Raw genomic sequence first — 27,228 nt, forward strand, 5'->3', positions numbered from 1 at the left:
GTTGAACCATTACAACTGTAGCTTAACTCTTCCCAGCCCAGTCTGAAAGCCAACAATAAATCAGTCACTTGTCTAAAAACATAAATATACCCCAATCAAATTAACTGCATTACTCAAATCAATGGCAGTTATTTAAACAAGAGAAAAAGCAAAAAAAGCCAAGACAAGTAAAGTGGACGACTGGTCGTTTTTATTCATATTATAAAAAAGGAATTCCAACACAGTCACAGGGCATCCAAATCTCTGGAACATTTTTTATGGTGACACATTTATATTTGGGTACAACCCAATACTAACTTGCAATGACACTCAACCTTGTGACTTCCTAACGGTAGCCACCTGCCCACAGGTCTGAGATACAGGACACCATAGCACGTGAGTTGAACTTAGCACCACATGAAAGTGACACATTGTTTGGGACACTGACACCACGTGTCAATATTCCTGTGTCATTCACTTTAGGATGTTAAAAAAAACCTAATACTGTAATGATTCAGATATAAAAAGCAATGCTGCTTGCACAGACCTGAGAATGGACCTTTGTATTTGTGGGTGTCTGTATGTAGGAGTGTTTGTGTGTATCTGTGTGTGTGTGTGTATCTGTGTGTGTGTATGTGTGTGTGAGTGTTCTGGTGTGTGCACACTAGTGCATTACCGTTATGCCTTTATGATGGAATCTTTGGCAAAGGGAGATAAGAAAGCTCAAAGAAGGTTTCAACTACTACAAAAAACAATTTGCAGCTATGAGTCTTTGGAGTAGTTCAGTTTATGACTAGAAACTCATCCAATTTAAACAAAAAAAAGGTACAGCCTTTACATTTACAGTTTAAAACATACGTGTGTGAGTCTCTGTCTGTCCTTAGGTCTCTCTACAAATGTATCTGTCAGTTATGAATGTATGTCACTCATCTGGTTCTCTCTCTTCTGAGCTCTCTGTTTCCCTCTCTGACCTAGCACACCCAACGTATGAATCTATCCATAAAACTATTCTCAGTCAGTTTGCTGTAGTCAATTTGTCTAAAGATGGCTGCCCTCTCGCCCATGCTAAGTTGCCTCAAAACTGTCATATCAATGGAATCTTCAGGTCCCACTGATACTAAAGTCGAGACTACATTATTTTTCCTCATGGCAGTAACTGCTTCTTCTAGTCCCTCTGGTCCAGTCTCTCCATCAGTTATGAAGACGAAAGATGGTTCTGCATAGCGTCTTGCTGGACGGCCACTGTTTTGAAGGACATTGTTTATGGCATAAATGATCGCTGGTCCAATGACAGAAGATGATCCATTATACCGCAGCTTTTCTATGGCTTGGGAAACCTCTGTAAGGTCAAAGGCCAGAGGGAACCCCACTGATTGTTTGTCCTGTCCTCCAAACAGCACTAGAGATACTCGAGCATTGGAAGGATCATCATGCCTTCTTGCCAAAGACAGCCTCTGAGCCACTTCCTCCACAAAACCCGCTGCATACTTGAAGTTCTGCTCTCCAGTTCTCATAGAACCATCCAGGAGGAACACTAGATCCACAGGACGCTGTGTGCACTGAGCGACTGAAAGTTCTGTGAAAGAAAGGTGTATATATACCATGTATACCAGCTCATATACACACTATATATACTACATACTGCTCACATTACTGCTTCAAAGTAAAATGCACTACTACTTCCTGCGCATACTGTAAAAATTACTAGGGCTAATTTATCAACACTGGGCTGCTGAACAGCAGCCACTCCAACCATTAAATACTACCAAACTGGCTACTATGGGTTACTATACCAGGTTCCAACTTTGTGACTTTCATTACATTACCCCTTATCTGTGTGCTAATATAAGACAGTGTAAGAAAAATAGGTTGTTTTTGAAGGGGGGTGGGGCAGGAGGAAAATGGAGGAAAAGTTAAAAACAAGTGGGTAAAAGAAGAGGTTCAAGTAGAGAGAATAGAAGAAGGAATAAGTAAGGTAATAAAAAGAATTGCCTTAACTCTGCACACTGTGTTGAATAAATGAAATTACCCAACCAGAATCAATTAATGCCGTCAAATGTGTTTAATAGCAAAAGCAACATTTCAGATGATGCCAGAAAGACACAATCTACCAATAACTATCAGATAAAACTTTAACACCATATATTATCCATTTATATGCTCAGTTTATAAACATTATTGTGCTTTGGCATAATAAATTATAAGAAAAACTGAGCTATGCAAGTATTAATACTGTGGCCCTGCCAGAGTCCTGTCAGTACGAACTATCCCCATTTTCCATGCACATTGTCTGGATAGGAATGTCCTGTTATTCCAGTAACAGGGATACATAACCTATTATGAAGGAGGACATCCCACTGTATTTAGCAGAGCTTAAGCACTGAGTCTGAACCCCCCGCAATATCACTGTGGACCTTTCTAAAAGAATTAATGAACAACTGAGTCCAATTCTGCCTCTCCTCCCCAGTGGAAAACTTGGCTCTTTCGGCTGTATAAACCATCATAGCAACCAGCTGGTTGTACTCTGGGGGCTCGGGGTTTGCCTTCCGGGACTCAAGGAAGCCAGCAATTTGGGGGATGCTTTTGGGAAAGGATATCTCCACGCCCTCTTCACTGAGGTCATAATTAACGACAGATGCGGGGTTAGGTCCCCTGTCACCTACAAGTGAGTTAGAAAGTCAGAATATGGGCTCCCTTTTCCTTTAGGCTTGTTATTGTCTTCCCATACTGAACCCTTATGACAAACTATATTAAGAAGTGTCCCTTACCCCCAGCTTGGGTATGCCTTATGCACACATATGATTTACTGACTCTGAATCTTGTCTTGTGATAATATACAGTATTTAATCTGGCTGCAAATTCCACATACTTACCAAGAAAACCAGAAAACAACATTATTAGTGGCTGCACTAAGCTAGATGATAATAGCCTCCCTTTCAGCCATCGTTTGCATATGTTTAAAATATTTCAAAGTTCTATAAAATGTCAGTATCTTCTAATGTCATCTTTGCACCTCTTCTTTCTATAAGTATCTTGTATGTATCTTACTCCTCACTCATTAAACCTTAGCCCCACTTTCCTTCACTCTTACAAACACCTCAAGGCTCTGATTTCCAATTATATGTGAGCGCTTTCTCATTTTCTCCTCCTGATACACTCCCACTGTGTCTTTCCTGCCAAATCATAGCCCAATCTCAGTACAATGTAGGATCTTTCAGATCATCTTTGTATAACCACTTATTGTCTTTCTTTGTTATCTCTCCTTCTTGCATCTTATACCTGGAGAATAAAAGCCTTTCTTGCCCCTCAGCTGAAAAGTTCTCCTTTTATTTCTCTAAATCCCACAACGTAACACACCTGCCTAGCCAATATATGGTGTTTTACTCTTCCTCCTAAGGTGTTATCTGCCCCTACATATACCTAAAAATGTTATGTGTTCTCCTTTCTGTAGAGTCTGCGGTTACTATTTCTTACTTCAACATAGAGAGTGAAAAGATAGAAAGAGTGGAATTGGAGTAAACTTAGAAAATTCCATTTGAAAATTTTCTAAGAGGACTGAGGTCATGTTTACAGGGAAAATGTATATACTCCCTAATATTTCAAGGTTTTCCCCTAAAATTTGGCTACTTGCAAGTCACAGAAATGAAATTCTAGGACAGGGCTCAGTATATTTTAGAGTAAAAGTGGTATAATCAATTGTTATCGCTCAATTTCAAAAGGGAGATATTATAAAACAAAATGCAATTTTAAGTTGCATATTTGCTGATTTTGAGCTGTGAATTAAATCAGTTTTATAAAATAAAGACACTAGGGGGCACATTTACTAATCCATGAGGAAAGTCTCCCATAGGGCTCAATGGCACTCTGCAGCTCCAACCTCGCCCAAGGAAAGTCTCCCATAGGGCTCAATGGCACTCTGCAGCTCCAACCTGGCCCAAGGAAAGTCTCCCATAGGGCTCAATGGCACTCTGCAGCTCCAACCTCGCCCAAGGAAAGTCTCCCATAGGGCTCAGTGGCACTCTGCAGCTCCAACCTGGCCCAAGGAAAGTCTCCCATAGGGCTCAATGGCACTCTGCAGCTCCAACCCGGCCCAAGGAAAGTCTCCCATAGGGCTCAATGGCACTCTGCAGATCCAACCTGGCCCAAGGAAAGTCACGATACTGAAGCTTGAATGAATCCGAAACTTTTGTACTCAGCGCGACGGCTACGAAAAAGTCGTGACAATTCGTGCAAGTCGTAACGCTACGAAAAGTCGCGACAATGTATGAAAAAGTTGTAACGGCTACGAAAAAGTCGCGACAATTTACGAAAAAAATTGCAAAATATCGATCATTACGAAAAAACTGCATTCGCCCGCTTTTCGGACATTCGTGGATTAGTAAATGTGCCCATAGATGTCACAGCTACAGATAAAAGTGTACTATTAAATTTCATAGCTTGATGCAGTGCTGAAAATATTTAAAATATAACAGTGTAGATTTAGGGTAGAATAAATAATAATAAATAAATAGGTTTACCCAAGTAATTACATACTAGCCTCATTTTCTGCTGTATAAATATTTTCACTAGAGCAAACTGTTTATAGCTGTAGCAACAAAAGCTGAACTCTTAATTTTGAGTCAGTCTGTTGCCACGGTAATAAGGTTCAATCTCTGAGTGTTCTCTGTGTGTAAAATCTGAGGTGTGTGTCTGCTGGACCATAAGTGTAGTGTGCTGCAAACAGTCTTGGAATACAGAGACATACATACATTATAGAACAGTTTCTTTGTCTTTCAATAGCTATTCCCAAGTAGCAAAGACTAGCTCACCATGGAATTTTCTCTATAGGGGTAATGTAATAAAAGGCACTTTTGTTTGCCCAGGAGCAGTAACCCATAGCAACCAATCAGCAGACAGCACTTACTGGTCACCTGTTTAAAAGCAAGCATCTAATAGGTTACTATGGGTTACTGCACCTGGACACACCTTGTGCCTTTTATGACATATGGGGGTAAGTCTTTCACATTACCTGTTTGGCATGGCAGGTCCGGACACACAACCTGAGGGTCTGCAAGAATGTAAGAAAGGCAGGATATTAGAGGATACAGACTTATATGTACACATAATAACAAACATATCCAATATTCTTCTCATAACTCTAGAAATAAATTGAAAAAAAGCTGAGGTAAAAAGTTCCTGCTTCTACCCAAAGGTCTCTTGCAAACTCGAGAACAGTCCCTGTAATAACTATTTGCATCTACTAAATAGCTATATTTTATCTACCACCCTGTCTATCTATTCAGATCAATCCATCTCTCTGCCTCTATTTCACTCACTATCTGCCTAAAAGTAGAGCAATTGGTTTATCTAGATTAATGGTTTTAAGGTTTTTATGTGGCGTGCCAAATATTTATGATTGCATGTTACAGTTGGATTACAATAACATCATGAGAGTATAAAAAAGAAGTGAATGGGGCCACAACAGAACCCTGTAAAGCCACAAGTAGTCTTAAGGGGCAGCCATGATATGGACATTAGCGGAGGACACGATAATGATTCACTAATTCCAGTTATGCATTCAGTCATCAAACATCCTATTAAACATTAAACATCCTATTAAACTGTGCCATTTAATTGCATACAGCAAGGGGTAGCCCTTACCTGGGCAAAGCACTTCTTCCATGTTATCTATGAATTCATCAGCTACAAGTTCAGAAAAGAGTTTCATCTTTGTCACTCTCCCCTTATTGTTGCAAGCAATGGAGGTCAGTGTTTCGTCTTCTTCTGGCTTGTTAAACATATCACCAATGCCGATGGCATTGACATCTACATCCCCACCGCACAGCACCTGAAGGCGTTCATCTGGATCACGAGGATCATGGCGACCATCAGTGATGACCACAGCAAACACCTTTGCCTTATCACGACGAGTTTCTTTGATGAGCTTGTTGTATGCAAACTGCAAAGCCGATGGTGTCCATGTGCCTCCTGCGATCCACTCAAGACGTCTTACTGCCTCCTTAAAACTAGACAGCGAATCAATACGAGGATCGTCCAGTTGAATTGCCTCAAATGTACCTTCATGACTGTATTGGACAACTCCCACACGAGCACCTAAAGGGGGGAAAATTAACTTAGGCCCATAGGAAATGAGGGGATGAACATTATGGACTCCAGCAGAAATAGAATAAAGTATATATAACCTAAATTATGTTGGGGTTTAGATTTGCACTACAGGCTTCAAGACTGTTTACAAATATAGCGATTGACAAAGGGTGAAAGGGTTCTTTTCGATGGGATGTATAACTATGGTACAAAAGCTTAACTAATTACATTTGTCTAAGTAAAGTTGAGTTGCAGTGCTATGCAGTACCTGTGTCTGATTTCGGGTCCTTGGCAATGGACCCCAGCCTGCTCACCACATTAATAACAAAGTTCTTCTCCAGTGAAAAATTGGTGTATCCGATACTCTCAGAGCTGTCAATAATGAAAACAATGTCTAATGCCCCACAGCGCTTCTCGCAGTCTAAAAAATTAAGAAAGATTTTTCGAGTTCAGTTCGGGCAGTATGTAAGTATTACGCAATAAAATGGATCTTGAATCTTAACTAGGTGGAATCTATGAAGCCTAGAGACGTTTTAAAGAGGAAGCAGAGGGGCCTGGACCATGGGTTCTGCTTCCTCTATAGCTTTAGTGAACTTGCTCACCTACCTGAGAGGTGGCAGGGAGTGGCTGGCAGGGAGTTGGGACGTGAAGGGAGGGCAGGGAGGGGGGACCATGAGGGACAGATGGGTAGGTAGCACTTGCATTGGGCTTGCATTTTCTGCAGGGGGAAGGTGGCTGGCATGGTCTAGGAACACCACTACCTGCAAATCAATCATTCTGAATGTTGCATGGATATTGCTAAATGTTAAATATTGCTAAATGTCTTTACAAAAATGGGAGAACCAGACAGAACAAGTCTTAACTTCTTATCTTCTGCCTGTATTTCTCTATACATAAACTTCCAGGGATATACACTAATCTGACAGGTGTAAGGATGAAAAAGTGGACACTTACCACAGCATCCGCAGGTCTCTCGGACATAGGTCATAACATCACACTCCTATTAAATAAACACACAGCTTCACAGTCAGACATTATGTCAACATCATCTCAGATCAGACACATTACAAAAGATATAAACAGACTGGACTTAAAGGGGTAGTTCACATTTACACTTTTCATATGATGTATTGATATTCTAAGTTAAATTGCTTTTTTAAGTTATATAAAGTTATTTAGTTTTTTGTTCAGCAGCTCTCCAGTTTGGTTTTTCAGCAGCTATCTGGTTGCTTGGGTCTTATTTACCTTATAATAAAGCAAAAAAATGCGGAGCACCACTAAAAATAAAACCAGTCTTTTATTGCATATTTCTTAAGAGGTACACGTACATTCCTTAACAGGACTTTGGCGCTTGACGCGTTTCGTGGCGTCCAGCCACTTCCTCAGAACAGAACTAAATTGTTAAAGTGGACATTAATTAAAGAACTAACCTGCTCTTACTATTTCTCATTCACGGGGTTCCTGATCCCCAACTTGACGCGTTTCGTGGCGTCCAGCCACTTCCTCAGAAGCATGCTTCTGAGGAAGTGGCTGGATGCCACGAAACGCGTCAAGCGCCAAAGTCCTGTTAAGGAATGTACGTGTACCTCTTAAGAAATATGCAATAAAAGACTGGTTTTATTTTTAGTGGTGCTCCGCATTTTTTTGCTTTATTATACGATTTTTTGGATCCTTGGGGGAGAGGACCCGTGTGTAGCACACTTCTTCAGCGGTAAGTGCTCCCATGCACCTGTTTGTCTTATTTACCTTAGCAACCAGTTATATGAATATAAATAGGTGAAGAACTGAATAGGCAGATAAGTAATAAAAAGTAACAATAACAATAAAATTGTAGCCTAAGAGAGCAATAGTTTTTTCATCTGCCAGGGTCAGTGACCCCCATCTGAAAGCTGAAGAGAGGCAGAAAAGGAAAGCAAATAACTAAAAAACTATAAAAAAAAAAAAGAACATTCTATAACATACTATAAGTTTACTTAAAGGTGAACCACCTATTTAAATATTTTTTTTTTTTTATTTTCCAACACTTATTTGTTACAGGATTAAAAATAGGGCTCCTCTGGCAATTCTTATAGCTTTAAACCATACGCTTTCTTATTTCCACTGTTACTGGCCATGTATCTATTTTGCTATTAGAATATTATGTATCATTGATTTATGCCTTATGACCACTTCCTGCACACTGTAATATAGTGTTTAGCAGGGGGTGGATCTTCCTCTTTGGCCGGCATCTGTTAAACCAGGTAGATGTTCACTGAGCCTGGGATCAACATGGCCCCAGAGGTGTTTTGCCCTAGAGGGACCCATACCTCTAGTGAAGTTGGGGATCAGGAACCCCGTGAATGAGAAATAGTAAGAGCAGGTTAGTTCTTTAATTAATGTCCACTTTAACAATTTAGTTCTGTTCTGTCTCACATCATAGCCTATCACTAGGGTTTTCAGCTTTTCTGAAAAAAACATCACTTTGCTATATGTTATTCTTTCTTCCTTAATGGCAATAAATATGATTTTTACCAGTTGGATCGATAAAATATCAGGCAGGTTGCAACCCTGCTGTCACATGTAGCAATGCTGAGCTGTACAGGAATGATACGAAAAATGCAGCCAACAAGTGAGAATATTTTTTTGAAAAAGACATTTGTGTATTAAGTGATGCTGTATGTTATGCAGGTTGCCCCAAACACAGTTTGCTCATAATGCCAGTATACTTACTGTCAAGCCTGAATCACCTGGTGGTCCGACATCACCCTAAGTTTGGAAACAGCAAAAGCCATTATTTGACCATGGACACAATACAAACCTGGGAGAAAATGTTATCAATCTTTCTGATTTGCCAGCAAGTGATTTCTTTTTGACATGAGGTAAAATCCCTAGTTAAAATTAATGATGGGGGGGTTTCTGCTGTAATGCAACAACTATCTAAATGTGGGTGCCTAATAATAAATGGCTGTTTATTGCAATGTCTTGAAATGAAAAGTAAACAAGAAGTGGAATGTGAGCATTGTTAGGTTTACATAGAAATTATGAATGCATTGTGATATAGAGAATATAAAGAACCTATGGTTACATATACAGAGAATCCCCTGTGGCACATTAGAATGATGGCAGTTGCATCATACCTCACTTCCTGGGTCTCCGGGTTCCCCTCTTTTGCCAGGCTCTCCTGTTATGCCAGGTTCCCCCTGCAGAAAAGAGCACATGCTTTATATAAGAAGGGTCTGTCTACTATACATGCAAGATCATACATGCACCCATAATGTACACACCCACACCAATATACTCACAGGCTCTCCTTTCACTCCGTTGGGTCCAGCAGATCCTTTGAGGCCAAAGTCTCCTCGTCCACCCTAAATGGCAAAGAATGAATTAGTATTCAATGCATGGGCCTACACAATATAACATTTAGTTTTCTTTACTCTACGGGGCACATTTACAAAAGCACGAACGCTCCGAGCGTATTTTCGCCGGTTTTTTCGGGCGTCCGGACGACTTTTTCGTTCGCTGCACGACTTTTTCGTACGCCGCAGGACTTTTTCGGACATTTGCACGAAAAAATTGGAAAGGTTTTACCGCTGTTTACAATTGTTCGGTACGAAAATTACGTGACTTTCGAATCGCCAATACGATATTATCGTGACTGATACGATTTTTTCGTAAGCATTTTCGTGATATTTGCAATCTTCAGAAATTTTCGTTTCCAATCCGATTTTTTCCCATTAGTGATTCGGATTCGTGGATTAGTAAATGTGCCCCTACATGTGTTTTATGTGTATGTCACCAAACCATTAATTAAGAAGCATGTAACCCTTTCTGTGCCAGAACCTTTTCATCTTGTCAAACCAAATGCTGCCAGTAATTATTACATATGCCTGGTTTACTAGCAGCTCAGTAAGCCTGACCACTCACTTTCTAAACTTTAATACATTAGCTGATACATCCTCAGCCGCTTCAGTGCCTACAGAGCATATCCAAATGCTCTGTCAATTTTAGGGGGAGAGCTGGCAACACTTTATAAAAGATGTAGGACATTAAACATTAATTTTAAGCCTACAGACAAAAAAGCAAATAGAACGAAATTGAAAGCAATTTTTATATACTTTTTAGATCCTGCCCAGAGACAGTATTCAGTACAATAGTGTCACTTACCAGCGGCCCAGGCAGACCCTTTTCTCCCTTATCTCCCTAGAAAAAAAGACAAGACAGACAGAATGAAGCATTCCAAATCTTCTTAAGTTTTAAACCTACAAAATTATATGTGCATTTTTGGAAAATTGTCCTAAATAATTATGTGTTACCTCAGTTTTGCCTCAAAACTTCACTTCCAGGTGGAAAACTGTAATGTGTTCTTCAACTAAATTTTTACTTGTATGTCTTGGTATTTATCTGATTGTCTCTGCCTTATTTCTACCTATATACAGCAGTCCTGCCTCACTTTATTTGTAGGTTTCTATCTATAAACAATGGGAACATGTATCTCACAAACATGATACAATTCATCTTAAAGAAGAAGTGAAGGTAAAAACTAAGTAAGCTTCATCAGAAAGGTCTATGTAAATACAGCCATAAGTACTCACAGAAAAGTGCTTAGAGTCCTCTATCAAAAGAAACACAGTATTTCTTGCCTCCTTTTTTGTAAACATGTTTTAGGGTATCTGACTTCCTCTCTCAGAAAAATCTTTCATTTTTGGGGCAGTTCTCTGCTCTCTCCCTTCACCTGCTCCCCCCTCCCATAAGAATTCTAAAAACTCACCCCCCACCCTTAGGAATGTGTAATCTGAGCTAAAATGGCTAGAGCTGCAAACAGGAAACTAGGAAGAACAAGCTAAAATGGCAGCTGCACTCTTAAACAAACAGAGAAAGCCTCTAGGACCCTTTACTCTGCAGAATAAATTCAGCGGTGGCACTAATGTGGCAAATCTATTGGCAGTAAAACGCCAAAATACCTTTTCTTCTCTTTTAAGGCAAACGAATGGACAGAGGACATATGACGACCAACACATGGCATGGCCGCCTTGCAACCAGCAGGAATTGAGGAGGAGTTCACTTCCTGATGCACCATAACCTGCCCAATCCCATAGCCACAGTACATGGATATAGATCTGGAATGGCGGGGCACCATACATGTACCAATAAAGTTATGAAAAGCATTTGATACGTATATGTCCAGCTTTAGCTAAAAAGTGAGTTACGATGTACTACACTGAAGAAGTTGTGACTGTAGAAGGCATAAGAAAGAGTAGCAGTGGAAGAGCAAAATAATCTTCAAAAGTGACAAATATATACAATCTGAAGTATTTAGATTACGTGAAGTCAATGCCTCTTTAATTATTCATCGGTTTTCTTGTTCAGGGATAGACTAACTGTCCCTAGACTCATGTCTAATAGGAAAACTAGGGATGCACCAAATCCAGGATTCGGTTCTGCCAAGATTCTGCCTTTTTCGGCAGCATCCGCATTCGGCCAAATATACAATCCTGGCTGAACCGAATTTGAATCCTGAACTGAGTATTCACCTGAATCTGTTACGAAGGTTTCGGGGTTCAAATGAATCTGAAAAAAGTGTATTTGGTGCATCCCTAAGGAGAACTTATAAATTCATTTCCGAAGACATTGATAAATCAGAATTGTACATAGCTGGGAATGACTTCATATATGTACTCTTATGAATAATATTTACTGACAGCAATAATAACTCTCACAGACATGTTCTGTACATGCTAAAATACAGTGCAGACATCATACTTACTGATTCACCTCGGCGACCTGGGTAACTGATGCCTGGCCTGCCTCTGTCTCCCTGAGGTAAGATAAAAAAAAGCCATTAATAAATAAGTCACGAGGTGCATTCGCCTTCTGTAACTGGCACACATTGATCTGCTGAGTTTGCACTCAAGCAATTTTGTATCTGTTGCTACACTTCTATTTTATAGTCTAATATCTCCAGAAGCATATATTGCTATCACCTTCCAAAAGCATATTTATTTCCTTAAGTAATGCAGAAGCGTGTCACATGCTTACCTTAGGTCCTTGGGGACCTGGGTTTCCTCTCTCACCCATGTCTCCTGGGTCTCCACGTGATCCCTTAAGAACAAAAAGCAAAATGTGAACATGTAAGCAGTGCTACTGCAGAGCCTCTGTGAGATGAGAAGAGAAAGCCAATGTAATAGTAAGGAGATCGTTAAAAGACACTACAGGCCTCATTTTTTGGCATGGACGTTACCTAAACTCCCATATTTATCAGGTGAAGATATGAACTCAATGTAGACTGAGCAATCAAATCATTAAGTGGGAAAAGTGCAAATTCATATTGCAGTTAGTCCAATGACCCTCAAAATTTGTTGTGTATACAAGCAGAGCAGGCTATCGTGTTCTCCAGTATAGTTACTATGGGCCATAACCATAGTTTAACATCAGGGACTTCCAAAGCCTTGTTGTGCCCCTGGGCTACAGTGACAAAAAAGTTTATTAAGGTTTTTTTTTTTAAAAAAATCCTTTCACAATTTAAGAACCTTCCCAAAACCTTGGATAAACTTACTATTATGGCCCAGTTATAGTTCACTAGTCTAGAACTTACATCACACTATGGGTTTTAGATCAACTACAGCTAGGTGCAAGTTCTGTCAGAAGATTATTTACTGCACTAGCATCTGTGGTGCTGAAATTCAACTAAATTTACTGGGTGCAGATTAAATGCAGCTGATAGTACAAACAGTCAGTCCATAGTAATAAGTGAACTATGCAATATAAACTAAGTCTCATATGGAAATGTATTATAATTTTCAAACATTGTTTATTTTGCCTATTAGAGAATCACAGAACCATATATTATATTTATGAGAAACAGAAAAACAATAAATAGTTTAAAGAAGAACCACACTGTAGTCTCACGTACATTCCTGCCTGGGACCCCTGCATTTCCTTGTGCCCCTCTAGGTCCTGGGCCTCCACGATCACCCTATGGAAAAGGAAGAGGTAGCACAAAACAATGAGGACAGCATGTTAGATCAACTGATAAGCTAAACAACATAACTTAACTTTATTTGTCATTACATCATAGGGGGCACATTTATGAACCAAGTGCCAAACTCACTGAGCATCACTTTCTAAATGCATTGAACAGCCAACCATAAATAAAACTAGGAGGAGCTTTGGTAACTAAACTTTTAATTATTTTGGGGGCTCAATAAAGCACTGGCGTTGCACACTGTGCCTTCCTTAATAAGTTCCAGTATAGGAATCCATTGCTTGTTGTAACAATGCGCAATAAGACAAGGATCACGCAAGCATAGACTAATTGTGCCCCTTTCACATCTACTAACAGGCCAGCATAATGCATTTTAGTTTGGTGAGAAGGAACCTCCAGCCTACTGCTAAGTACACAATATAACAAATGGTCCAAGCTGCCAGTTCAAATCTTACGGGAACCCCAATGACTCTACAGGATCATGACGGTAACCTCTGATACTTGTTTCTTACTGGGTGTGCAAATCTAACATCTACTACTAGCCACTACTTATGTCCTTCTCCCATTTTTTTAACATATTCATAACTTATGTATACACAAATATCCCTTGTCTTGGACCATGGACTCATTATATGTATTTGCTCCAAATTCACCTTTGCTCCTTTTATGCCAACTTCTCCAATAAGTCCTCTTGGGCCCTCAGGGCCTGGATCTCCCTATGTAAACAGAAACACCACAATAAAAATCAAGGTATTTACAAAACGAATGAGCATTACTTAATATAAAGGATCACTTTTTATTTTAGTCCACCTTGTCTCCTTTAGCTCCATCAGTTCCTGAAGCCCCCTTGTTACCAGGGTCCCCTCTGCGGCCCTAGAATAAGAAAAAAAATGGAGACTAGTTGGTACAATAGGAAGATTCACACTATCTTAGGGAGACAACCATGCTGAAACAAAGAGGATAGCTCACAGAAGACTTAGACAGTCACCAATTTAAATGCAATTAATAACTTTCAATAGACAATAAGTTTGCGGAACAAGCGTCATTTGGGGTTCTTACTGGCTCTCCCTCTGGTCCTGGTCCTCCAGGGCCCCCTTTAGCACCTTTAGGTCCTGGGGCTCCTGGTGCTCCTGCATTACCAGCCGGGCCCTGAAAGGAAGGAGCAATAAAAAGAGCAAAATTAGTGTGATTAATACAAAAATCTTTTACTGAGCATATAAGATAAAGAGATATTTAGAAGAAAATTAATATTGTGCTTCAAAATTGTGCACTGATTCTAAATAACTGGTGTTTTGAAAGGTAAATACTATAGAATATTAACTCATTGCCTGTACTACATCATTTACTCTGAAGAAAATAATCACCTAGCTTGGATAAGTAAATATACTAACCCAATGTTATATCTGTGAGATTTCACAAGCTCCTACCTTGTGATATAGCTGACTGACAACTAATATTATGGGTAGTGGGTTATCTATCAATTTATCCATTTAATATGTGTATATTTATTTTTACTTTTTTGATGATTTAAACTATAATATTTTTTAATCTACACAAGGATCCATGTTACCTTATTTCCCTTTTCTCCAAAGGGTCCTGGTGGTCCGACACGTCCAGGTCGCCCGTGATCACCCTAAAATACAAAGAAAGTTTGACTATGTTTATAGATGCAGATATACAGTACATGCAACTATAGCACAACAAGGTAACATACAGTTACATAATTAAAAACAAACTCATGCAGAGTTAGAGATCAGAAGCAGTTGGTTGCAGCAGAGCACAGTTTGACTACAAAAACAAGTGCCACTCAGTGTTTTCCTGGTTTAACAAACTAGCTAAATCTTGGGTAACTTGTTTTGCAGTAGCAGCAATTTGTTATTAAATTTTGGATGAATCACAAATGTACAAATACAGGTATGGAAGCCCATTATCTAGAAACCTTTGAAATTCAGCATTGCCATTTCCCACAGAATTCAATGTAGGATCACTGCACAAACCCTGCTCTTACATTGTAGTCCCCAGCCAGGTTGTACAACTTAAGAATTTATTTTTCGCTGTAATTATTTGACAGAACTGTAATTGATGACAACAAAGCTGCAAAAATCCCATACTGAGCAGTCACAGACTAGGACACACATGGCACAACAGAAAACCTGATATCAAGGGCCCACCAGCTGAAGCCCTAAAACTTTTCTTTCTATTGAGAAAAACCCTGGTATCCTCATGTTTCAGTTCACTATTCAAATGTACCTGATTAATATAGCCTAGAAGTCTATTTTTTACCCTTGAGATTTTTTTATTCTTTAGTCTATTCAGTACTAATTCTATGTGGGGAGCTGCACTCTCCTGTGTGTTCTGTTTGTTGCATTATTGCTGTTCAAGCTGTGTATGAGAACACAGAGCAATGGAGTAGGTACAGACAGACTGCAGAGAATAACACAGACAGACAGATAGTGTGCAGATGGAACCACTCTATCCCCATGCTGTTTACTGCACAGACTATATGGTTATTTGAGGAAGCTATTTGCTCTTGCTCTTCCAATTTGCACTGTGCAAATTATTTCTAAAGCTGGTCATACATGCAGATATAACCTCATAGGATTTTCAGACCATGCATGGGCTCCAAATTATCATCCCAATAATTTTCGTACCATGGCGATTGGCAGTTTAGTCAATTGGACAGGCTGGAAAATTTTGGTAGGATAATGATAAAATCTTTGCATACAGTATCCTTGGGTGACCTACAATGCATTTCTAGGACTAATTCATGTTTAGAACATCCTCCGTTTGTTATTTTTAGAACTTTATCCTACAATTTCAGTCTGAATGTTAGTTTTAGATCTTGCATTTAAACGCACAATCAATATCCAAACATTCCCCCTGCCAGCTCTGTATAATTAACAGCCTCCCTGGATCTCCTTATCTGTAGAAAAAAATTTGGCCTCAGTCATATCCCTGACCCCAAACACAGACTCCTTAATTAAATGAACTCCTTCCTATGTTTGTTACTGCTAGCTAAATGAAACACAAGCAGGACCTAAATAAGAGGTTGAAAGAAAAGAGTCGATGCTCTATGCTCCAGAAAGGACAAATGACCAACTAAGGTTGGTTTTTTTTTATTCAACCAGCTGTACTCCCCACACTAACATGCATGCAAATTATAGATGGTGCTGCTACCTGGCTCACATGTCAATCAGCAATAAAAGAAGGAAAGGAATAAGATGCACATACTAATTAACTTTGACGAAGGAGGTAGAAACCACCAAAACGTTGAAATGGTTATGGTTCAATAAATGGGTTCAGCACCCGCAAAGTCAATTGGTGTCTGCATTTCCTATTTCCTTCTTTTACCACTAAGATTAGGGCCCACTGGGAAAAGTCCCAGTCCAACATTGATGGCAAAACCTGATCCAAATTATAACAAATTCTATAGTATTATACCGCTATGGGCAGGGTAAGTTCTTTTTCACAGTTTATTTTACTGAACATGCGCTCAGTTTTAACTGGTGAAAGGAATACCCAAGAGAACATTCTGTTATTCACTTCCACAGACTTACAAATAAAGGTCAGCTTACTGAAACCAAAAACACATACCTTTTGGCCTTTGTCTCCAGGTTCTCCTATGTCTCCGGGGCTTCCTGGGTAACCATCAGGTCCCTGAGGAAATAATTACAATGTTTTCCCCACACTGGTATCATAATCATCTCATGCTAATTTCATTGGTAATAGATTCTCTCTGACTACCACAATCTATTACCTATGTATAAATAACCTGTTTACACAAAAGTATCATCAAAAAATAAAACTAGCCCTGTGCTTCAATGACCCACCTCATTAAAACCCACATTTGAAACAGATAAGTTAGGTAGGTAATCACAACGTTCACCTACATTTCACCCACTGACCTGCAAATTTATCTTCCTTTTCATCTCTCCCCTAGTTCATTCATTTGTCCCCGTGGTTTATTGTTGATCCTTTTCAGTTCAACATCTATCCTACTTATTAATCTCTGCCTCAAGATACACAATTGCTACCCAATTTATCCTAACTAAAGATGTTCATCTTTTTTATCCCTTTATTCTCTCTTTACAATTTTACCATTAAAAATCATCACCCCCTCGTAACACTACAAAGTCCAACTTTATAAAAATGTTGATCATTCTCACCCTATTGCCAGGGTCTCCCTTACAGCCGGGTGAACCGATACGACCTTGTTTACCCTGAAAACAAAAAACAAAACAATGTATTTTTCATTTTTACCCAGTGCGCACACAAATGTTTTTATCTACTTATTTCTTTATCATAAGGTCACAAATTATGAATATGTTCAAATATAAGGTAAATGGATAATATTTGCCACAGGGTGTGCTGGGTATTGTATATAATTCGGTGTATGTGGTGTTAAGATAACATCCGACAATTAGGACGTATGTTTTAACCTTTAAATATATACCATTCACGAAACACAAGCTTAAGACGTATGATTATTTTAATTATTTTGCTTAAATCCTAATATTCTGTTTGGTGTGCTGCTTTCCTTGGTGTTCTGAATCCATTTTATATGAAGCTATATCTATTAAGGCAGGGCCTCTAGCAAGTCAAATTACTATGGGACAACATCTTGTCTTAATTTCAGAACTGCATTCAGAATTGAAACCTGAATAAGGTTACAACTGTATATCTGCCTGTGGGAAGCTCTGGATCAGACAGGCTGGGTAGATTGAAGGTCGGATGTCCCCTTTTTAAATATCCATATACAATCTTTTTCTGGGTACATTATTACTTCTAATACGTCAGTTGTCAACTATAACATAAAGCTATTATAATCATACCTCTCTGATATAACAGAGAACTCTAATAACAGTACTGTAAAGCAAAAATGTTTAGGCCATTGCTCACAGTACTGCTATTTAATTCATTATGATAACTGATACAGATTATTACTTACCTTATGTCCATCTGTCCCATTTCTTCCGTGAGCTCCTGCTGCTCCCTGGCGTAATAAAAGAACTGTTAGTGCTGTGCTGAGCAAATGTGCAAATTTAACAATATTTTCTGTAAAGACATGTGTCTTACCTTCCTTCCATCTGCTCCATAATCTCCCTGTAGAAGGCAAAGGAGAGTGCTTTATATTGATAAAGATGTTTCTGTAGTAATCATCAGAGGCTTTAGATGGTTACATATTTACCTTTTCACCTTTCAGGCCTGAAACTCCCTAAAACACAAAAGAAAGATAATAGTCAAATAACAAATCTCAGATTATGCAGGCACATATTAGGTCTGGAGGGTATTCTGGAAGAAGGCACACCTTGGGACCAGGATATCCGATTGGTCCTTCAATACCTGGATCTCCCTAAAAAATACAAAAAAAGAGAGAAAACGCAATGAGAATATAGAGCTGTAACTGCATCAGAGTAAGTACTAAAGCATTTTAGTTCATTTGAGATTTTTTTTAAATCACATTGATGGATATTTAGGTAGATGACTTACCTGTCGTCCTTTCTCTCCTGGATCTCCAGGTAATCCAGCATTTCCCTTGGCACCCTAGAGAAAATAAAGATGGTCAAGTAAACAGAAAATGGTATCATGCAAGCAATAAGAGCCACCTTTTGTTAAAGAGATACTAACACCCAAAAATTAAATCATTTTTACTTCTATCTTAACATTGTATTTGCATGCAATTAAAATTTTGCCATACAAGTATTTGCCCAGTGCTTTTACAATACCCATCTGATTCCCCCATGCATGTTCCTCTTTGTGGGAGCTGCCATATTTGTACAGCAGTAATCTTTTAGCATTAGAAGCTATAACTGACAGACTGAGAAGGGACAGTCACTTGGCAAAACAGACAGGTCTAAGAACTTCAAGTAAAAATTACTTACAAATACAGTCCTATCTGCCAAAAACCATCAAAATGCCCTATAGGTAAATTTTAATATACATTCATATTTTAAACTCTAGTTTTTTTAGTGTCAGTATCACTTTATAGTGAAAGAATACAAGCAAAATAAATACTTTTCTTTATATGCTTGTAGTATTTGCTTTCCTTACCTTTTGTCCTCTTGGTCCATGGGGACCTGGTGGGCCAGGAATCTCCAGGCAGCTTGGTTTGTAGCACTAAAACAGACACAATAAACATCAGCAAGGAAGGCTAACTGAAACATGAGACTGAAGAATAAAATTTATTTCAGTAACAGAAACCTAAAATAAATGGCCATAGTATGTCAAAGAAGGGATAGCTATGGCACTGCATATTAGGCATATTACATGCAGTCAGTTCTCATGTTGTTAATCATGGCTGTCCACGTGCAGGGCAATTAAACCCCACAAAAGATTAGGCTCTGTATCTAGTGCACAGGGTCATACTGTATGATGCGTGCAAATCGCTAGAGTAAAAGTTTGTTTAGTACAGTATTTGCCTGCAAAATAAGAGATATTTTTCAAATCTTAATATACATTAGGTTACATTTTCACCCCAGAAAAGTAAATAGAGCTTTGGTAATTTCTTTCACCTAATAAATCTAGGCTTGTTTTTTACTGTTAACATAACTTAAACAGAGATGTCCCATTTGAGAGAGGGAGGTATTTGTCATTAAGGAGACTGCCCTCAGAAGATAGAGGAGATGAGAAAGTGCCGCCACTTACAGTCTGTATATTATACGTCAAAACAAATTTTAGTCTGGTATTATGGAACCACAATTCACACTGCCAGGAAGTCTGAAGTTACACTGATTTTGCCTTTTGATATTACCCATCCGTGTATCCCCCATCATTATTAAACACAGGTGAATGATTTCTTCTCACTGGATCAAACTGCTGTTGTGATGCAACAGTATAGGTTCCTCAGGAACAGAGAGTCCTGTAATAATGTTTTTCACATGTTAATGCCACCAGTCATTTACCTACCTCTCCATAAGCTTCATGTTTCTGTCAAAAAACACAAAATGCATATGTTAATTTACATTTTACAATACAAGTCATTTAGCCACAATATTTAGGTAGATGAACGCACAATCAGTGATTTACTGTGTGTATATATATATATATATATATATATAATCCACAAAAAGACCAGCAACACCGGGATTTTTTAGTGTAAAACCAAATGTGTATTAAGTAGGAACATACAGCCAATGTTACGTTAGGCCGCACTCTGGTTGGGGGAAACAATAGTTCTCTTTTAAAAAGAACTCCCCCCCACCAGCTACCCGCACCGGAAGGGAGCTCCCAGTGCGGGCAACCATGTTGGTTGGTGCGCGTGTGCATAATGAGAGGATCTCCCCGCTCTTTTATTATGCGCGTGCACCTAACGTAGGAGTGGTGGATGTGACTCACCCTCCTATGTCACACACATGTGAATAATGAGCGAGTTGCGGCACTTTCTCATTGTGCGCATGCGTGTGCCCCAACATGGCTGCCTGCACTGGGGGCTCCCTTCTGGTGCAGGTAGCCCAGCGCTGGCAGGGGAAGCTTTTTCCCTTATCTCGAGTGTGGGCTTTAAGAACTAGCAGGATTGGGGAAAGAGAATGGTGGTCAATGTATAGAATCTATATGGTGTTTAGCTGAGCTCTGTTTTGGGTTCCCTTTCATTTAATATTTTCATTAATGACTTGGAGGAAGGTATTAAATGTATATGTGTGTTTCAATAAAAAACGAAGCTTTGTAGAACAGCTGAATTAATTCAGGAAGGGAACTAAAGGTAATGAAAAACATTGAGCCTTGAAGGCTAGATAAATCATTAGTAAATATAATGTTATGTACTAAGGATACATATATCCTTAACCATGTATGGGGGCCACAGATGGTCCTGCCCTACCATATCTGATACTGCCCATATGGACAAATAAATACAAGACATGTCATTTCTTTGGATGCAGCGATGGCAAGAGGACATGCAGTTAAACAATGTACAATATGAGGTCAGCCCTCATGTACACAATTCATGGTGCATGGAAAACAGGTGTGGTATTGTGTATCTGTGACACATTCTGTCTGTCTTTAGCATAATTTTCACACTTATTTTTTATCTGACATAAAGTTGCAGAAGGTTACTGATGTCCTATATAGTTATCTACTGTGCTATCATAATTACTAGTGTAATTATTGGCCTTTGTATAGAGTAAAAGTTATTGTATTTATGTTTAATGAGGATGTAAACCTTCCATAACACTGTTGCTCAAACATGGGCTAACTTATGCAGGACTATATAGCTCACCATATACTACATCTATAAAGCTTGAAAGCATGCTGGTCTGTAGGCCAGCAACATCTGTTATGGAATTTGGGCTGTCTATATTGGAGAGTTAGGGATGGAGTTTTATGAATAGTTTACTTCTCATTTAATCATATAAACATCCAAAGAGCATTAGAAAACCTATTTGTTCACTTCTTACCATGACTTGAATGATTTTATCAATGGTTTTGTCATTGATAACTGTACGATCATCTTCTCGGGTCAGGGAATAAGAATTCCGGAAGAGCTCATAGGGTGTATTAGCAATCTCCCGAAGGCCAGACTCATACACATCATGGCTGGCAGCTACAGAGAACAGCTTGATACCAGCGTTCCTTGCACGATCTGCCTGATGCATCATTCCTCCGCAGGGGCTGCCGGTTACATGACCGTCTGTGATGACCACTGCAAAGTTGATAGCATCGCCCCCATGCTTTTGAATCAGGGCAGTCATGTTGGAGAGGGCGCAGTCGGTAAAAGTACCACGTCCTATGTAGTTGACTGCGTTAAGTTTTGATTTGTACTCCTGCTTGCTGGTAGTAATGTCGCTGAATATGATCACCTCGTCAGAATAATGCAGCCCTCCATACAGCCAGTTGAGTGTAACCTGGTCCAAATAAGCAGCATCCTCCAACTTATCAAGGAATCTTGGGATGAAGACTTTCATGTTATCTAGCAAAATCTCAATGGGAGCAGTCTGCAGGATGATACTTTCAGAGGTGTCAATGATAAAGAACACATTGATTGGGCACTTGATTTTATCTGCAGGTAGACAGTGAATTGCGAGTTACTATGGAGCAGAAGGTACATGCTGCTCAGTTGTAAACTTTACCTGAGCAGCACTTTAACATGAGCATAGGTCAATGGGGAAGTTGCTACAAATTAATTATATTTTTAGATACCCATTAATAAGGAAAGGTCACAAGACCAGGCACAGGGAGGCAAATTTTAAGGTTACTGACATATGCTGCATTGTAACTTGCATACTGATGGTAATTTAAAGAAGGGAGCTGCATTGAGGACTGGGAATGAGATTCCAGCAGCTAAAATATCTCCTGCCCACTGACTCCCCACTGTGGTTTCATTATTCCTAAAACTTGCACTTCTTAAATCAGCCCCTCATAGACTTAAACTAAAATCAGCTGCTAGATCTATATGCTTTTTCAGATTAAGCTTTGCTGCTGCCTTTAACTGGCAAGACATATACGTGACAAAGCATTTGCTACATCAGTTGCCTAATTCAGCAAAATCAGACTTTGGAAGTCTAAATAAGGGGTGCAGATTTGACTTTCCCCTTTCGCTCATATGGTGTAAATATCTCTTTCAGACTGCCATAGAAATGCACAACATTTTACCTGCATAGCTGAACCGAATGTAAAAAAATGGTCTTGACTGTAAATTTTATATACATCTACAGTGTTTTGCCATTATTTTAATAGTTGCACATACTGTACCTGAACATGGCCTTGTGCCAGCCACATCTTGGGCTGGGAGACTGGCAAAAAGAGAAAAGAGCACCAAAAACAGCTGAAGGGTCCGTGCCATGGTGACCCTGTATGGAGAAACAGAGTATGGGAAAGAAGTCTGAGAAAGGGCGGTCAGAAGTACAACAATGCAAACCCATGTGCAGGAATATGAATGTTCAATGTATAGGGCAATGTATATGTGGTACTATTCTAAAACAAGCACTAATAAGTTACTGCTGCATTGGCCACCTTAATTGGTACACCTATAAAGAACATCTCTGTATTAAAAGGAAAACTATACCCTCAACAATGTAGGGCTCTATAAAAATATACTGCATAAAACAGCACATGTGTAAAACCCTGCTTCATCTAAATCAGTGCTGTCCAACTGGGGAGCGCAGCCACTCCCCACCCCATGTGGCCCCCCCACTTGTCTGGCTGCTGTGACTACTTACCTTTGTGTAAGCATTTTTTGTCATATGCGAAGATCTATTTTTATGTCGTGGTAATTAGTGTAAGCTTTAAATGGTATCAGTACTGAGATAAACTGCCCACCCACATTGTTCACACCTCAGAGCAGGAGCAGTGCCAGCATTGTGTCAGTGTATGTACTGTGCTGCCATACTTTGCCTAGCCTATGCGGTCTGTGTATACCATACTCTGCCTCCCTTATGCTGCCTTTGTGTGCCATACTCTGCCTGGCCTATGCTGCTTGTGTGTGCCATACTCTGCCTGCCCTATGCTGCCTGTGTGTGCCATACTCTGCCTGCCCTATGCTGCCTGTGTGTGCCATGCTCTGCCTGCCCTATGCTTCCTGTGTGTGCCATGCTCTGTCTGCCCTATGCTGCCTGTGTGTGCAACACTCTGCCTGCCCAATGTTTTCTTTATGTGTTATACTCTGCCTGCCCTATGCTGCCTGTGTGTACCATACTCTGCCAGCCCTATGCTGCCTGTGGGAGGTGAACCTGGTAGGGGTTTGTTCTGGGAGTTTGTTAGCATTTGGAAATAGTCATTATATGGTCCCTAAGGTGTTTAATTATGTGCTGCTGCTGTGCTATCCTCAGGGGCATATGGATTTAAGAGTCTTAATATGACATAATAAACTTCTATCATATATTAATAAAGCGTGATATCCATGCAGTCAGCACCAACCATTTGAGTTTTGGCTCTGCTACCACCATTAATGTGGGTATGATCTTTAAAGCTCTTGTGATCACATGGGTGTGGTTTGAAGTAGGTGCAGTTTAAAAACAGGGGAGTGGTCAAAACTGGCTTCCATTATCGGCCCTCCACCATGTAGGCCAGAAAAATTCAGGCCCACAGAAGTGGGACAGCGCTGATATAAATAAACCATTTTCACAACAATATACTTTTTAGTAGTATGTGCCATTGGGTTATCCCAATTAGATAAAAGATTATCCCCTGGGATAATATGATTTACAGTGCACGCAAACAAACCAAGGGCACACGTTAGGTCACATGAGCAAATTAATGTACAAAGTTGCATCTTTTGCTCCCACACTACTTCCTGTTAAAGTTAGAGCTGCATTATTTCCTGTCAGGTGACCTCTAAGGGAACACACAGCCCATCACAAAATGGTGGATTAAGGGAAAAGATGTCAAATGGCAATATTATATATATATTATTATAATGATTATAATATTTATATAATACAGTTTGGTAAGATTCTTTAATAACCAACTCTCACCTTTACTGACCTTCCTGCTGAATGTACCCCCAGTCACAGCTCTGGGTTCACTGTGGGACAGGCCCATAGTTTGGGAACCACTGTGTTACCCACTATGTGGGGTTTAACGGTGTCAACACATTTGAAGTGTATTTAAATACGATTCTAAAGATCACTGAAGGTCATAAAGAACCTCCACAGTCAAAACCTCATAATCATTGATGGGTTTAATGCCTTTATCCAAACTATAATACATATACATGTAATACAGAGCTTTGTGTAGGATACAGCCAGCTGTTAGCAAACTACAATGGCTGTTAGGGAGCTGGTTCTGCAAAAATCTGTAGATCAGAATGCTGCTATTGCATTTACAAATTAGTGTTTTAGTGGAGCAAATGCCCTTAGCACTCTGTATTCCTCTGTATAATAACAAAAAAGGGTGCTAAGGAGTGGGCCTGAATAAAAGTCTAGTTGTAAAAGGTGATAAATATCACAATCACACAATCTTTTTCTTGGGGGACTTTGACCCCAACAACTGGATGTTACTGAAGTGAAGCAAAATAGAGAAACAAATAATAAAAAAAAAACTATGACAAACTTGCTTAGATTACTTCCATCTGCAACATATTATAGGTTACACTAAAGTTACCCTTTAATTTACTTTTGCTGGCACCATATTTATGTTTGCACAGACATAAATATATACTTTCCACTTTAGGTGTAAGGCATATATTGACACAACCCACTGTAGGAACCCTGAACCTCAAAGGTAGCAGTAGCACTAGGATTCCCCTGCATCTATAGGTGGACTTGCCCATGATTTGGGACAGAAGCACCAGTGTCACGTGCAACTACGTGGAAGTGCCTGAAGTGTGTTTGGACACAAGTCATTAAATGAATGACGTCAATGCGCCATTGCAACTGCAACTGTCGTAAATGATCCCTAATGTAGGGGAAATCCGATCATTTTCAGTCGACTCCATTTCCCACAATGCCTTGCATGTTCATTTACAGGTCTGTTAATCAGGACCTGGATTTTGCTACATTGTTTCAATAATCAGAACCAGCAGAATAGAAAAAGGAAAAGACTGATACTTATTCCAATAACAATGATATTTATAACTTTAAAATAATTTATATTTTACAATGAAATTATGCTGGAAAGTTACTTAGAATTACATTTTTTGTTTATTGGGCAAAATTTTATTTTAAGCTTTACATTCCCTTTACCAGTGAACTGTGAAAACCTTCTGCTTATACTTACTAATGGCATTGCTGTATTTACTTATCCCCATAATCTTTTATATAAATTACAGCAATACAATTTCCCTTAGTTTCTGCTCTGCTCTCTGTAATAACATATAATAACAAGACCATACCTTGAACTTGCTGTTAAAGCAACAGTAGCTCCAAAAAGTTGAAGGTTTTTTATGCCTTTAAATATATTGTAGTGTTACCCTTTGCAGGTGCAAACTGCATTTATGTTTACAGAACTAAACCTCTCTCATATAAAACAGACATTTGTGCCAAGAGACAGTTTGTTTGTAGCTGCTGGTTGGACAAGTCTAAACTTCAAATGTATAGAAAAAACATTTTCACTTAATGGTGTTACTGGTCCTTTAACTAAACCAGAATAAATCCATGTGAACGACAATACAATACTATAGGCTTTTAATGTTTAAATGTTTAACAGATTTGAGGTATGGCATCTAGACTAAAGAATGATCCCTTATCCAGAAAATCCCTCACATTGCACATTAACAGAGCCCAGACCAGTAGTAGCTAATACAACACAATACCTCCCCATCTCAGTCACACTTTTTTGGCTTTTCGGGGTCCAGTGCTATTTGTGTATAAACATTTGGTCTGCCCTCCCCTACACTTACAGATATATCCATATACAAGTACAGACATCAACCCCCTAATCCCACCTTCAAGCTGCCCCCCATGACCCCATGCAATGCACTGGGCCCCACAGACTGGTGGTCTATCTATCTAATATGGATCTAATGCCCCTTACACTTTCCAAGCCTAATGGAGTTGCTTAATGCATACAAAGAACCTAGTACTAAATGAAGTGACTAATTACAAGCAACGTTAATAAAATAATAGAAAAGTTCAGTCCAGTAAAACCCTTCCAAGAGTAATGAACCCCACCTATAAGAGATGGTACTGCCCATAACTTTCGGAACATAATGGACCCCACTTATACGAGATGGTACTGCCCATAACTATCGGAACATTATTTGGTAATGGCGTGTAATGTACAGTTACCGTATATACCGACGGACTAAGCGCAAACCCTTTTAAAGTAACAGTGCACTTTTGATAAATGTAATGGGCGCTATATGTCCCAACTCCAACCCAGAGGCCCTCACATGCCCCTCTGGGACACGAAATGTAACAAAATACAAATATTCGTTCACCAAAAAAAAGAATCAGTAAGTGACGACACTCACCTACAATGAAGTGACAGAGCTGTGTGAATTTTATAGCGAAATCTGCAGGCTGGGTCTGTGCATCCTCTGTGGGGTGAAGAAACTTCTTGTGGGAGCTTCTTGCACGAACAGGATCGGCTGCTTTCTCCGCACCCGACTCGCCTTCTCGCTGCAAAATCTCTGCCCATTTTGGGTCTGCCCCTTCCAAACTTATTTGACTGTAGCCGCGCTTCCCACGCTTTACCGCAAGGGGGAGCTGTGGGACTTTTATAAAGTAATGCGCCTTGCCGAAGTTGGAGAAGATACCAATGTGGCTCAGTTGAGCTTTCTTTTGTTCTTTTTTGAAGAATATTAAATATTTCCAATGGTATTACTGCAT

The 27,228-nt window shown here is 39.4% G+C and overlaps 1 protein-coding gene across 3 annotated transcripts; it reads right to left on the bottom strand.

The window, feature by feature from the left end:
• Positions 1-168: 168 nt before the first annotated feature.
• col6a2 (collagen, type VI, alpha 2) lies at positions 169-27,052 on the bottom strand. Of its 3 annotated transcripts, none has more exons than XM_031892514.1 (28): positions 26,871-27,052; positions 22,712-22,809; positions 21,418-22,019; positions 19,931-19,951; positions 19,076-19,141; positions 18,515-18,568; positions 18,333-18,377; positions 18,213-18,239; positions 18,101-18,127; positions 17,973-18,017; positions 17,191-17,244; positions 16,619-16,681; positions 14,595-14,657; positions 14,084-14,173; positions 13,835-13,897; positions 13,678-13,740; positions 12,953-13,015; positions 12,079-12,141; positions 11,807-11,857; positions 10,207-10,242; positions 9,345-9,407; positions 9,180-9,242; positions 8,773-8,808; positions 7,018-7,063; positions 6,332-6,484; positions 5,620-6,072; positions 4,988-5,026; positions 169-1,555 (listed from the first exon to the last, which is right to left on the bottom strand). In XM_031892514.1, exons 1-28 carry the CDS (start codon positions 27,035-27,037, stop codon positions 951-953), a joined length of 3,219 nt encoding a protein of 1,072 aa, XP_031748374.1. In that variant the 5' UTR covers positions 27,038-27,052; the 3' UTR covers positions 169-950.
• Between the last annotated feature and the right edge of the window lie 176 nt (positions 27,053-27,228).

Source organism: Xenopus tropicalis, chromosome 9 (genome assembly GCF_000004195.4).
Source record: "Xenopus tropicalis strain Nigerian chromosome 9, UCB_Xtro_10.0, whole genome shotgun sequence".
Lineage (NCBI taxonomy): Eukaryota > Metazoa > Chordata > Amphibia > Anura > Pipidae > Xenopus > Xenopus tropicalis.

What these genes read in the sequence shown, in the direction of transcription:
- col6a2 (XM_031892514.1), bottom strand. Translation starts at nt 27,037, where the DNA reads ATGGGCAGAGATTTTGCAGCGAGAAGGCGAGTCGGGTGCGGAGAAAGC. An exon ending in ATGGACCAAGAGGACAAAAG is followed by an intron (nt 18,569 to 19,075) that starts GTAAGGAAAGCA and finishes TATTTTCTCTAG; the next exon opens with GGTGCCAAGGGAAATGCTGG. An exon ending in TTGGAGAAAAGGGAAATAAG is followed by an intron (nt 14,174 to 14,594) that starts GTAACATGGATC and finishes CCTTCCTTTCAG; the next exon opens with GGCCCGGCTGGTAATGCAGG.